General features: G+C 47.2%; 1 protein-coding gene across 3 annotated transcripts in view; it reads right to left on the minus strand.

Moving 5' to 3' along the window:
• Positions 1-2,470, minus strand: part of MITF (melanocyte inducing transcription factor) — a 140,920-nt gene extending 138,450 nt beyond the window's left edge. For all 3 annotated transcript variants that reach the window (XM_081902621.1, XM_081902622.1, XM_081902620.1), the window contains exon 1: positions 2,196-2,470. In XM_081902621.1, the coding sequence (XP_081758747.1) occupies positions 2,196-2,299 (104 nt within the window). In that variant the 5' untranslated portion in view covers positions 2,300-2,470. The remainder of the gene's footprint in view (positions 1-2,195) is intronic.
• Positions 2,471-14,954: the final 12,484 nt, after the last annotated feature.

Below are 14,954 nucleotides of genomic sequence, written 5' to 3' on the forward strand. Positions count from 1 at the left end.
AGTTTGCCCCCTCCCCAGTAACATAGCTTGGCCTGGCCTTCCTCTAATACTCCCAGGCACAGTACAGAATGTGGCCATGCCATACAATGTTGCTCCTCTCCGCCATGCCAAACAAAACAGTTCCACAAACATCCCTCCATTCACATCAGAGTAACAGGAATAGGAGCACCAACTGCAGAAAAATCTAAATATGCACCAGATATAAGCTCTATTATATTTATTGCGGACCTGCACAAAAAGAGAAGCTGACCAACCAGCCCCTTTTTATTTCCGCTTTGCAGCAATTCTAAGAGAGTTTTAAAACGCTTGACTTTATATTTACTTGCGCTTGACTCTACCTATAAAGCAAGTGCATGCACTTCTAGTTTTCAATCTGCCGTGAGTTAGCAACATGTACACGGAGCACAAATGTAATAGTGTAATGCATACTTTGGAAGAGAGTAAAGAGTGCTATTTAGTTTCATGGCTCTAGCTCATTATCCTCATACAATACAATCTGGCCCATCCGTCTGAAACATTCCAGAACCTTGCCTTACCTCCCCTAAAAAAACAAACAAAAAACCACAGTGTTTATTTACATGGCCACTCCTGGATGGAAAGCTCACAATTCAACAATATAGAAAATTATTGCAATTCAAAAATCTGCCCAAATCAGCCAGTCCGGGACATTCACTACAAGGGAAAGGGATGGGGGTGGGAGTGGGGGAAGATGAGCCGTTCCTTCTCCGCTCTGCTTTGCTTCATACCCATTTAACTATTAGTGGAAGTCTGTAACTCCTAGTCAAGGCCAGATAATGCCTCTGGTGAGAATGTCTAACAATACCCTTTACATAATACCAGCCACAGGGCTTGGCCCCTCCTCCCTCGCCCAAACAGTAACACACACTAAACAAAACTGCTATTATGGCAGGAACCACTGGCTAAATGGCTGCCTTTATATAGCTTCAATCTGTAAAAAGATGTTTCATTTCAATGTATTTAGAGAGAGAGAGAGAAAAAACTTTTACAAACAGCCTGATTCAGCAGCACAGAAGTAAACAGCAGGCACATAGTTGCTGGGTATATATTTCTTCTGTAACATTCCCCTCTTTTCTCCTCCTCCTCTTCTCTCCCCCCCCCAAAAAAGAGACACCAACAAATAGCCCCAACGCGGGGGGGGGCGAGCAGACGTGCTCACGAGCTGCTGACACCCTCGGTCTGTTTTGCCACGCACGCTTCTCGCACCTAAGTGAAATGTGCGCCGACGCCTCCGCCTTGGCACCCTGCGGAGCCGTGCCAGCCCACACACATTACTTACACACACACACACCCCTTTGCAAAGAAAAGAAAACCCAAAGGGGAGGTGGGGGAGCCTATGCAAGCTGCTCTGAGGTGTCGGAGCAAAAGAAGCGGAGCCAGAGGGAGAGAGGGATACTCTCCACAGGCGCTGCCAGGGAGGAAGGGGGCGGAGGGCAAACAACGACCTGTCATTTCCCCCACCCGCCAAGCGAGCTAAGCAATGCGTGTGCGTTGTTGTTGTTGTTGTTGTCCTGCGGTGAAGTTTCTCCTTCTTTCTCCCCGGAGGCAGAAGAGGAGAAGGGGGTCGTAGGGAGGGGGACTCCCGGACACCGGGCAACGGCTCGGGTTTGCAAACAACAACAACAACACACCCCGACTTCGGTCAAGGGGCTTGAATGACAGCTGGGACAGGAGGTCCTGCGCAGAAGGCGAGGCGCCTCGACCCGGAGAAGAGAGAGGAGAATATTTGACGGGGTGGGGAGAGTGGTATGGGGAGACACGGCGTTGTAAAGGGAGGGGGGCGTCGGAAAGATGGGGAAAAGGCAGAGGGGGGGTGCAAGTAAGAGGAAAGTTGGAAGGAAGGGGGAATTTGCAGAGAGAAAGAGAAAGAGAAAGGAGGGGCTTAGGGCAGTAAAAAAAAAAGGCGCCCGGTTGCTGTAGCACTCTCCCACCCGCAATTCCTCCGATGGGCTGCGGATCTGCACCCGCGTCCTCGAGTTCAGACAAGCAGGGCCAGGTCGCCCTTCCAGATTTAGTGGCGCAGGGAGGGGGTGCGGAGAAGAGGCTGGACGGTCCTGTTCTGGCAAGAAGGGCAAAGGAAGATAACTATATACAGTACTGTATAGGGTTGGAGGGAAAGGGTGGGGGTGGCGACGGACGGAGGATCGCGCCCCGGACCGCAGAGCCCCCCCGCTCACCTGTTCTTCAGCGGCTGGCTCTTCAGCTCATAGTAGGTCTTGGGCTCCTCGTGGAACTCCTCGCCGACCTCGAAGTCCGGCACGATCCCCGACTCCGCCTGCATGTCTCCGGCAAGGCGAGGGAGCGAGGGAGGGACGGAGAGGCGAGGGAGGCGAGCCGCGCCCGCCCCAAGCAGCGCAGCCCTGCGCCCTGTCTGTGCGCCCCGCGGCTCGCAGAAGCGGCAGCAGCTCTCCAGCCCCGACACTCCCGGCTTGGATGGACTCGGCTGAGCTCTGCTCTGCTCTGCCCAAAGCACAGCTCCGCGCACACCTTCCTCCCGGCGCCGCCTGGGATTTGTAGTTCTTCGCGGGGGCGCTGCCTACCAAGCCCGATGGCCGCCGCACTACGACTCCCATAAGGCCGAGCGGCCGTGACGCAAAGCCCGGGGGGCGGGGCGCGGAGAGGCACCGGCGCGCGCCCTGTCAATGTCAGCAGAAAGCCGCTCGCCAAGGGTACAGCGGCAGCGGCAGCGCCCCGCTTCGGACGCGGGAGGCGCCGGGGCTCAGGCCCGCCGGGGAATCGGGCCTTGTTCCCACGAACAAGGCTGGCGGCGGCCGTCGTTCGCAGGGCCCGAGGTGCTTGCACTCTGCACGTGCTCAGACGTGCCCTCGCCTTCGCTACATGCTACGGGCTGCAGGTCCATGTTCACACACCGGCAAGGCCAAGGCGCTCTGAACATGCCCTGAGACCTCCGGGTATATAAATTCAGTAAATAATTAGAATTATGCTTTTGAATTATGGTGCTGGAGGAGACTCTTGAGAGTCCCATGGACTGCAAGATCAAACCTCTCCATTCTTAAGGAAATCAGCTCTGAGTGCTCACTGGAAGGACAGATCCTGAAGCTGAGGCTCCAATACTTTGGCCACCTCATGAGAAGAGAAGACTCCCTGGAAAAGACCCTGATGTTGGGTAAGATTGAGGGCACAAGGAGAAGGGGGCGCCAGAGGACGATATGGTTGGATAGTGTCTTCGAAGCTACTAACATGAGTTTGACCAAACTGCGGGAGGCAGTGGAAGACAGGAGTGCCTGGCGTGCTCTGGTCCATGGGGTCATGAAGAGTTGGACACCACTAAACGACAACAAAAACAAAATAATAAGAAGAAGAATGCTCAGAGGCACCTTCGCTTTTGTGAGGTGTGCCAGGAGTCATGCTCAAAAAGCCTGTCTGGAAACACTTCAGCAGCATTCCCACATGCCGATGTGAACACTTGCTCTGCGCTTTCATCGCCACTGTCTGCCCCCATAGTCCGCACTGAAAGCTCAGCAAAGGGCGCGTGGTAAAGCCCTGGTTCGTTCACATTTAGACCTGCTGTTGGGTGGGAGTGGGAAAGCTCTCCATTCTGAAACGTTTTGGGTATTATTTTGTCGCAAGTGCATCCATGAACACATTGAATAATGCTTGCTTCATGAGCTCAACAGGGCTTCTGTCCTCTGGCCAGATGCATTTCCCAGCAAATTGGCCAGCCTAGGAATCTAAAGGCTATTCAGTGCCCAAGCGTGGAGTCCAATGCAAACTTGCAACCACCTCCCCAACCATGCTACAAAAAGGCCTATTTTGAAATACTGGACAATTGATTGCTGTCATTTAGTTCCATGTCTAGCATGTTAGCCTGAATTTTTCAACCTCGTGGTAATGGGCTTGCAGTCCAGGCCAAGCCTGCCTGTAAATTCTAGTCCTGCAAAGTGTCCTCTTCCCCCTCTGCCCCACCTTTTGGGATTATCTAGTTCCAGCAGAGTGAACTCAGGCTAAAGGCTGCAGGTGATTTTTTCCTGAAAAGATTTGGCATAGCTTGATGCTTAAATCCTGCTTGCTGAAAATAGATGAGTGTGTCGACATATTTAAAAGATCGCAAGCTCACTCCTTCTTTTTACTTTGGATTAATCCAGAGTAATCATCATGAACTATTTAACAATCAAACAAGGATCAGAATGCTCCTATTCCTGCATAAACAAAACCACCCTTTTAATCCTTCTTTGGGATAAATACGAATGACCACATATCACAGTAACTTACTACAATTTGCACTTCACCTCTTGCTCAACAAACCACTTGTTCAGATCCTTCTCGCAAGGGAAAAATTAGCACACTTCCACTTCTACAGATTTCTGACCATGTGTGGAAATAGGGTAAAATTATCCATATCACTACACAGTGTTTATATACACATCATTATATGATAAGTTTTCTTTCGAAAAGTACAGCAGGATTCTATATTGATCCTTCTAAGCACCCTGGAATATGATCCAAAAAATGCACCTGCTCTGAATGTTAAACGATCTGTGGTGCATGTTCTAGAAACTGGCAGTTACTCCCTCTAATTTCTGATACCCAGAGGTGATTGCCATTCCTTATGCAGCCAAAATGGCACCATCCACCCAAAACAAGGAGGACTGGGGAAGCCTCAAGGTTTGCAGAAGTACAACAGAACATTAGCAGGGGGGGGGGGGAGCCCTAAGAGAGAAAACCATTCAGTCAAATATTGGTTCCTCTTCCAAATCCTTGCTCCCAAAACAGCTTTTGAAAACCCTTTTCCATCTCATACAAGCAGTCCCAACTACCCAGCTCAGTGTACATGTGTCCTTGCAGGGACAAAGGTTCTAGTTTAACATATTTTAACATTACATTGGAGGTTGGGAGGCAGAGGTTGGTCATGGATGCTTTAGCTGAGATTCCTGCATTTGCAGGGGTTGAGCTGGATGACCTTCAGGGTCCCTTCCGACTCTACAATTCTATTATTCCATAGCCTGCATGTCCAGTTACAAAAGGACCCCAGGTATCAGGGCTGGGAAGGACATCTACCAAGGACCCTGGAGAGCTGCTGCCAGTCAGAACGGATGATACCAGGCAAGCTGATCCTACAGAGAGTAGCACAGAGTAGCTAAATGGGGTCACAGGCATGCAAGATACATATGAAATGAGTAAGGGGACAGAATAAGTAGATGACAAGAAGTGGTTTCCATGTGCTTTTGAGACTTGGAACCTCTCTTTTATGAAGCAGACTCCGGGAGAGGTGTGTGTGTTACAGAGTCAGGCAGGTCATGATTCAATGGGGGAGGAACAACAACTTCTTTTTAATTCTCAATTGCATTCTTTTCAAATTCATACATTAACCATTACACCCACACATTGACTTCCCTTCCCCCTTCCATGGTTCATTACTCCATATTTTTTAAATTTCCCTTTCTCATCGTATCTCTGGTTAATTTACACTGCTGACTTTACTCTAACCCTGCTAATGTTTTGACCTGTTTACAATGATGCTTCAGATATTCTACAAACATTTTCAAGGAGCAGCTTATTTTGGGAAGAGTTAGTGTCCATCCCTCGCTTTCTTTTAACGCCCCTGGTTTTCATCAAGGGACAACTTCTTTAGTGATGTGGCCGTGTCTCTCCGAAGTGACTAATCTTATTTTGAATTCAAAGTAGATGATGTAATATATCCTGCACTGGGATAATTTATATTTGGATATGTCATGTGCAAATGTTTGATTTTACACAGAGTTTCCTTATCGGGCAAGTGTGGTCTGGTGAGTAGGGTGGGAGCAGAGTTCTGACTCTAAAAATGCTGCACGGTTTGGGGCCAGTCACATCAGTGCTGCCTCAATTCCTCCTTCCCCCTCCTTGTCCCCTGTAAAATGGGAAAAGCTAACAACTTGCTCTGCACCACTATTGTGTTCTTCAATATAGTAAAGAGTGTAATAGGCATATAAAAGCCAGATGCCAGTATTCCCACTCACTTCTGTTGTGCACAGAAACAAAATCTAGGGTGCAGCTATGCATGCAGATAGCAGCAAACTTTCAGTTGCAATGGCTGGGGATACAGGAAATCTCCTAGGAAATACAGAACATAACAGGTTAAACCATGTTTGTGGAGGTGTCCCCAACTATTTACATCTATGTAAATAGTTGCCATCGAAAGAGAAAGAGTATATTTGATGGTATTGCAACAAAACGTAGGGTGTATGGGGTGTTAGGGTAGGGGTAGTACCTCTGGTGGGGGGGACACATCATGCTCCTTCTGGGGTAGCTTGTCCACATTTGCCACCCCCCTTGCATTCAGCTGTCACCTGTGCCGCCACGAAGCTGTCAGCATGCAACAGCAGCCCTGCCCCAGGAAGCCGCTTTGACTGACTGGTAGCCAGTGGGACTCAAACACTCAGTGAGTTGAGGATTTCCACAGTATTTAGATGAGACCAATAGTGGGTCCCATGGTCAATTAAGTGGTTTCTGCATTTGCTGTAGAGGGAGGTGAGGGGCAGATGGGGCTCATCAACCTGGGAAGGTAGCCCATCTAGAAGGAAAACGCTGATCCTCAGTCTACGCTGCCTTCTGGGATATCTTTGGGAGGAGAAAGGGCTAAGGAGTAAACCCTACAAAAATCTGGAGTGGAGTCCCTAAAATGGTTGGATGGCATCTTGTACACATAGCTGTCAACTTTTCCCTTTTCTTACAAGGAATGAGGGAATTTCCCTTAAAAAATGGGAAACGTTGACAGCTATGCTTGTACACCTCTTTCTGGCAACTCCTGGCAACATTCCAGATCTCCAGTCTCTGGTCACACCTAGGGCAAGAAGTTCCATTGTCTTGTTAACGACCTATAATGGCTCTCTTAGTGGCCCTAGTTTGGCCAGGCTATCCAGGAATTCCTTTGCAGCTTATATTCTCCCTTCATATCACGAATAACCTAAAATCCTAGCATTTATTAATTTTAGTGTTTAGGGGGACATTCCCCCCCCTCAATTCTGTAACACCGTGTTACTCCATAAAATGTCAAAATAAATAATAACTGCCACCCTTGATCATTACTGGTTTGTGGCACCTCTGCATAGCTGAGAAATCAATAGTTACAGGACTGAGGGGGTTGGGACGGATAATGACTTTGGGTCCCAATCAAGCCTGTGATTTTGTATCAATAAGTTTGTAGTCTGTAGTTGGAGAATGGTGAAGTAGTAGTTGAAGAAGAAGAGTTTGGATTTGATATCCCGCCTTTCACTCCCTTTAAGGAGTCTCAAAGCGGCTAACATTCTCCTTTCCCTTCCTCCCCCACAACAAACACTCTGTGAGGTGAGTGGGGCTGAGAGACTTCAGAGAAGTATGACTGGACCAAGGTCACCCAGCAGCTGCATGTGGAGGAGCGGAGACGCGAACCCGGTTCTCCAGATTACGAGACTACCACTCTTAACCACTACACCACACTAGACAAATAAGCCTCTTTTTTAATGGGTCTGTTAGGCATTCATTTACATGGCTAAAGGCTTGGTCAAGTACAGATGTGTTGCCATAGGAACAACTGCATAGTGATGTATTTTCACAAGCACACACTTGGCTGGAGGCCACCTCACCCTTTAGGCCAGGAGCTAGCCTTTGTCTAGCAAGCTCTAGAGGTGAGAAGACATAGAGGCTTGACTTGCTCGCTGTGCTGAATCCAAAGCTTTGGCTAGAAACCTAATGAGGAAGCAAGGTCTGTTGGAGTGTGTATGCCGTGAGTCCTTCCAATTTATGCTTAGGTTTGTATACATGTGTAAATAAATAAAACCATGTGTTCTAAAGATACCACCGTCTCCAGTGACTTTCATCCCAACGAAATCAAACCCTCAGAGATTGGATAGTGTACAGCAATACATTTTGAATAACTTGAATCTATACACACTCAATTGTCCACGAATGTTGGCTCAGTAAACGATACCACTTTACTGTTTTGTATAGGGGAAAAGGATATGTCTACATATTTTAGGTATGCTTCATGACATCCGCTGCAATGTTATGATGCAATGGCACAACCATCCTGCTCTCTCCCTTCTATGTAATAGCATTATGATGACGGCGATGATTTAATAGTTAACAGCTTGAAGTCCAGAGTGCTAACAGGCACATAATGAGCTGATGGTGACATAGCATTTCAATGAGCTTGAAGGCAAGTTCTGCTTCCAGAGCTTCGCCTTTGACAATGTGTTTTGTACAACTTGGTAATGAAATGATGACTCCTCCGAAAGGGAACAGCAGACAGCTACTAAGTTTGGCTGTGCAAGATGTTAAGGAGTTTCCCCAAACCAATGAGCCACAACACAGGTGGAACAGATTGCATAACAACGAAAAAGGCCGTCATCTTTGATTATATAACATGAATGTTCTCTTTCCAATTTAAAAATTTGCGATCGTTCATTAGTTAACATTTGGCATGGAGGGGGTGGGGAGAGAGAGAATAATTCAGATGCAATACTCTACAGCCAAGAAGAAAGAAAGAGCAAGCAAGAAAGAAATATAAGAAACATGGAGGAACACATTTGATTTGGTCTTGGACGAGATAGCCAACATTTTTATTGAGGGGGAGTGTCCCCCATGTACTTCCCACATCTTCATATGTTCAGAAGAGGAGAGTACAAAAAGAACAGGGAGAGTGACTCAGCACTTCTTCTCTCCGTGCTTCTGCGCTTAACCGTGGGAAGTGGGGACGGGTTATTTACATGTAAAAAAGCCCCACTTCCCACGTGATAAGCCGAGGTGGGAGAAGAAGAAGCACGAGGCAGTCATGCTGCCCTTGGCTTCCCATTTCTGTGTTGCAGACAAACTGTCGCTTAGGAACGTCTCACATGGGATGGGGTCAAATGGTGGGGAACCCTCATGAAATCTTCATAGCGTTGTGAGTTTTGGGGTGGGGGAAAGTTGAGCCCCTTCTAACCCCTGGACCCAGCATGTGTTGAAATATAAGCCAGGCTAGCTTCCTGAAGCCCTGGATATAGCAAGTGCTAAAATATAAGCCAGGCTATCTTCCTGTGTTGAGGTGATTGCCTGGGTGATGGTCCATTAAGAGAACAAAGGATTAAGGGGTTCAATAGGGGAGGCCTCCCTCAACAGACAAAGCCAGAGTTTGAAGTAGAATTTGAGGGGCTTTGAAGCAAAGCAACAAGCAGAGGGAGAGAGAGAGAGAGAGGGAGAGAGAGAGAGAGAGAGAGAGAGAGAGAGAGAGAGAGAGAGAGAGAGAGAGCGCCATGCTGGATCTCTGCTGGAGTCCAAAACTGTGGCTATGGGAGAAACAAGGTGCTTTGGGGGGCTCAGGTTGTATAAATGTGTAAATAAAACCATATATCCTAAAGACACCGCAGTCTCCACTGTGCCTCATTCCAAAAGGAAACATGAACCCTTGGTAAGCATCTGGAACCCCTGGAAGATTGGGGTGGCATTCAACTATATATTAAAATCCATATGTATTCAACTACAAGGAGAAGCCTTTTCCTCTGGTGAGTGATCATCAGAGCTCAGCAGTAAGAAAAGTTTGCACTGTGGAGTACAGTGGTACCTCGGGTTAAGTACTTAATTTGTTCCGGATGTCCATACTTAACCTGAAAGTGTTCTTAACCTGAGGCACCACTTTAACTAATGGGGCCTCCCGCTGTTGCCGCGCCGCCAGAGCACGATTTTTGTTCTCATCCTGAAGCAAAATTCTTAACCTGAAGCACTATTTCTGGGTTAGCGAAGTCGGTAACCTGAAGCGTATGTAACCTGAAGCGTATGTAACCAGAGGTACCACTGTATTCGTGGTCCGTGTTCCAGCCAGCCGCAAAACTCCATTCCGCTCCCTTTCAGTCAACATTCCATGCCTGCTGATCATGCTTAATCTTTATTGAGCTACTTTGGAGTCATCCCTCCCCACCTCACACTTAAGTTCTCCACCTTCCCACAACTGTTGTACTTCTGCAAACCTTTGGGGTTTCCCCGGGCTTGCTGATACCTTCCTCTTGTGTGTGGGTGGCACTATTTTGGTTGCATAAGGATCTACACGTGGAGAATGAGTTCACTCTTAGTAGCTAGGATGCTCTCTGGAGATTCCAGCTTCAGTTCATGACCACACGGATCCAAAATGTCTCAGGGGGAGGCAACAGGTCAGAGAAATACTAGTTGGTCCAATGGTATGATTCGGTGTTTAAAAATATTCAATGTGCATTAGAGGTGTGCAGCAATCACAACAATTCACATTATATCTGTAAGCAGATCTGTAGCCGTATCTGTATTTGGAAGCAGCCTGATATGTTTCAGAACCACTCCGTGTCTTCCCTGCTCTCACAGGCAAAGTTCTGAGCAGCCATCCAAATGTTAATAATAATAATAATTCATTATTTAGACCCCACACGTGTGGCTGGGTTTCCCCAGCCACTCTGGGCAGCTCCCAACAGAATAGTAAACAGAATAAAACATCAAACATTATAAACTTCCCTAAACAGGGCTGCTTTCAGATGTCTTCTAAAAGTCAGATAGCTGTTTATTTCATTGACATCTGGTGGTAGGGCGTTCCACAGTGCGAGCGCCACTACTGAGAAGGTCCTCTGCCTGGTTCCCTGTAACCTCACTTCTCGCAGGGAGGGAACCGCCAGAAGACCCTCGGAGCTGGAGGTCAGTGTTCGGACTGAACAATGGGGGTTGAGACACTCTTTCAGGTATACTGGGCCAAGGCTGTTTAGGGCTTTAAAAGTCAGTGGCAACACTTTGAATTGTGCTCGGAACCGTACTGGGAGCCAATGTAGGTCTTTCAGGACCAGTGTTACAGGTATATGGTTTCAGCAGCCACTCCCAGTCCCCCAGTGTAGCTGCTGCATTCTGGATTAGTTGTAGTTTCCCGGTCACCTTCAAAGATAGCCACACGTAGAGCGCATTGCAGTAGTCCAAGCTCCTTTCCCCAAACCACTGTGACTGGGGTGCGCTGGGGAAACAGTTTGCCATGATTAAAAGCTAGACCTGTCTGCGAAAATGAAATATCTCAGCCTCTCCACCTTCTCCCTTCTTTCTACACCCTGTCCCATCTCAAGCTTTGAGCATTTCTCATTCAGTTTGGATTTTATTTCTCAGGGAGGAGGGGGGGCAAGGGTGTGGGGAGGAAGAATAGCCCTATGTGTTTAACTTTATGGAAAAACCTGATCTGTCCTTCCTTCCTTCCTTCCTTCCTTCCTTCCTTCCTTCCTTCCTTCCTTCCTTCCTTCTATATTCCACCTTCTCCCCTGCCCCACGTAGGTGCTCAAGGTGGCACAGATAGTTCTCCCCCTCCTGATTTAATCCCCACAACAACCCTGTGAGGTAGGTTAGGCCAAGGGGCAGTGATTGGCCCAAGGTCACCTCATGGCTGAGTGGGGATTCATACTCTGGTCTTCCAAGTCCTGGTTCGACAATCCAAACCAGCTCTCCTTGTTAATAGTGCAATCGGTAATATGAAGACTATCCTGAATCATCCCATTCACCTCGGGTACACACAAAGTTGATGCATTCCTCTATTAGTGATTTTACGCATGTACGTACGCATGCACACACGCACACACACACACACACACACACACACACACACAATCACACACTTAACTGGTAATTCGGTCCAATAAGGAAATTAAGAATACAGCTTGTTCTTAATACATCCATACTGACCACCCCCAACCATTTGGTACACTCCGATTCTCTGTACACTGAATTGCTCGTAACTTTTGGAAGTATAAAAATCACATCAATTCCTCTTTCCTTTATTAAGGTAAGAGGTTATACATGTTTTCCTCCACAGGAGCATGTATTTCTTGCTGGGTTAGATCAAAGGTCCATCTAATCTAGCATCTCATTTCAGTGGCGTAGCGTGGCGGGTGCAGGGGGGGGGCCCGGCTGCACCGGCCACAACATCTGGGGGTTAGGGTTAGGGGGCGCAAATCCACGGGTTAGGGGGCACAAATTACTTGCCTTGCCCCGGGTTCTGACAACCCACGCTACGCCACTGTCTCGTTTTCACATAGAGACTAACCAGAAGTTTCTGGGAACTTTGAAAGCAGGACGTGCGATCAATAACACCTTTCCTCATCTATGAAATAATTGTTTATTTCAGTCTTAAACAACTTCCAAACGACATTTACTTCTCTTCACTATTTCCATTTTAATTGTTTCTGAGAAGTTTCCCTTTTTTTGCAATCAGTTGTTTGGACTTTTGGGCAACTTTCCACTTACATAAATGGAAAGTGGATCTTAAATTCTGAGACCTGTTCCATTCTATGTGAGTTCACATATACAGTAGCAAATGATTCTGAGATTCGCCTGAGTAAATATTTCAGTGTTCGTGGCTTCATTTCTTTATCTCCTGCTTCTCTGAATGTCACATATTGACTGCTGCCTGTCAGATACCTTCTGCAACTGCCAGGTACCGTTAATGTCGACAATTTCTGCATGTCAGCTGTTGAAAAACTACCACAAGGATAACTGGTACATGTCAGGCAAATACAGAGTGCTACAGCAAGCCAGCTGTTAGAAACAGTCAATCCTTGATTGCCACATGTCGTCTATCATCAAATGTTGAGTAATACATGTCAGACATTGAAAAACTGGCTGTGATGGCATGCTAGCAGTCAGATACTGTCAAATATCGAATGCTGATGCATAATCTTTGGGTGTCAAAAACCATTCCTGAGTAGAAAGCAGATGGTTGATATGGGAGAATCTCAAAAAGGTTTGCCATGAATATGATGGCAAAAGCCAGGTTCTGATTAATTCCCAACCTCCCTCCCCCCCCCACACCCACCAAAAAAAACAAACCCTCAGTAATGTGAATTTCAGCACCATTTAATGTTCCATTGGAATGCACCTCCTTTGTAAAGATTGGAACAAAGTAGCTATTAGCTCCTACTCCTTTCCCATGAGATTTATTAGAATAGTCATACAGGCATACTTTGTGTAGGTTAACGATTTTGTGCCAGAAATAGGTTCGGTGCATCAATAGGAACCTATTGTTAAACTGTGTGCGGCGATACATTTTTGCTTTTCAGGGCAAACTGGAGGCAATTTCCTTCCGGCAAAGGCCTAATCTCCACAGAGATGATAAACCTGTGCCTAGGTTGTGCCACTTCAGAGTACAGGTGGCTCACATGACTATACACTCCTCCATATGCAAGCACATTTTACCACCTCAGAGAGAACGATGGTCGCTTCCAGACTGTCCGTATTTTGTGGGAGGGATTCAACTGCATATGAGAAATTTAGGTTTGTGAAACTAACTGGATTAACTACCTTTACTGGTTATGAAAGTAGCAGGGAAATACACTAGAAAGTGTGAGATAAACTATAGATTTATGGGAAGACGTACGAATACTGCGCAAGCAAATCAGGGTGAATGCTCTGTTGGTTTCTGCTTTCTTCTCTGTGCAGCGAAGTGCTTGTCACGAGACAGGTTGTTTACATTCCACAGAGTCTGTACTGTTGGAGGTTTTCTCACGGGAACGGGAGACTGGATATGATGTACACTGGTTTCCTGTTTTTCACTGTTCTTTGCAGTTTCAGTTTGTGATTCTCTCCGTGCTTTAGAGGAGAGATGACGCTTTCTCTGCTCCGGCAGAGGGAAAATGTTTTTCTGTAACTTACCAGCTTTGAACTGTAAATAAAGTAGTATAGAGCATGTTGGCTCATACTTCTCATCATTCCGCTGTGCACTGGACACTGCTTATCTCCAACATTTGGTTCCGGGCCCAGAAAAACGCAGTGTTTTGAGAATGGACTTCAGAAGTCGGGCTCCTGGCAAAGGAACAAAGGAGCAAGAAACGAAGTGCCGGCAAAGCATCGGAACAGCGGCAGAGAGACGGAACGCACGGTATCTGCTCTGCGCGTCAAGATGATTGATGAAGGTATGTGCTACTGCTCCGGGCAGCCTGCCAGCTTCTAATTAATGGCTTTATGGCTGGACTTTGAACTTTTAATAGCCGGTTTTTGCCATGGCACAGGCAAATGGCTAAAAGCAACACTTTCCTATGCTGGGGGAAATCGAAAGTAATTTTTACAAATGCTGCAGTTTCAAAGCAGCTGCAGACATGACGCAGCTAGAATTAAAGGGCAACATAGAGAAAGCACTTGGGGACTTTCGCTTTTGAACTTGCTCCTGGAATGCAGTTTGAAGCAGCTGCAGATAAACAAAGCAGTTGAGCAAAAGAGCAGCACAGGCAAGCAGAGGCTGTTTTGATTTTGCTTTTGGATTGAAGCAGCTGTACACAGACGCAGCATGTATAAAGCAGCTTGATTTAAAGCAGTCATGATGGCTAGCTGCAGAAGGCTGGATGAAGCAAGTGGGGAATTTGATACCACTGATCAGCCAAATGCTCAACTCACAGTAGCTTGTGATACTGCCATGATTCAGAATGAAGCAGATCGGCGGGGTGCTGGCTGCATGGGAATGGGGGAGTCTTCACAGACGTCATCCCATAGTGCAGTGGAACCACCAGATGGCGCCAAAGCTTTGAAGGCAGTGAAATGCTACTCGTGTGGACGTCTAGGCCATATGAAAAGGGAATGCAAATATCCCAGGGCCAAGACAGAGCAGCGCAGCGGAAGCTCATCGCGTGGAAAAGGCCAGAGCAAAGGCAAAGGTCCGGTGTCCAGGACAACGCAGCACAAGGCAATGGTCTCACGCTACGCTCCAAAGGTTGCAGAGGTTGCGGAGGTTGCAGAGGTCCAGAAGACGTCTAGATCTTTCTTCATTGTTGATTCAGCTGCAACGCATCACATGTGCAACGATAAGCGACTGTTCGTGTCTTTTACACCGCAGGAAGGTGCGATTCACCAGGCGGATGACCACACAATCCCCAGTAAAGGCTACGGAACTGTTGTTCTTCACAGTTTGGACTTATCGATACAGGATGTTCTTTATGTGCCGGATGCGAAACATAATCTGCTCAGCGTTGGACAGCTGATTGAGAAGAAGATTGACGTTTCCT

Source organism: Podarcis melisellensis (genome assembly GCF_964234715.1).
Source record: "Podarcis melisellensis genome assembly, chromosome: 2".
In the NCBI taxonomy this organism is placed as follows: domain Eukaryota; kingdom Metazoa; phylum Chordata; class Lepidosauria; order Squamata; family Lacertidae; genus Podarcis; species Podarcis melisellensis.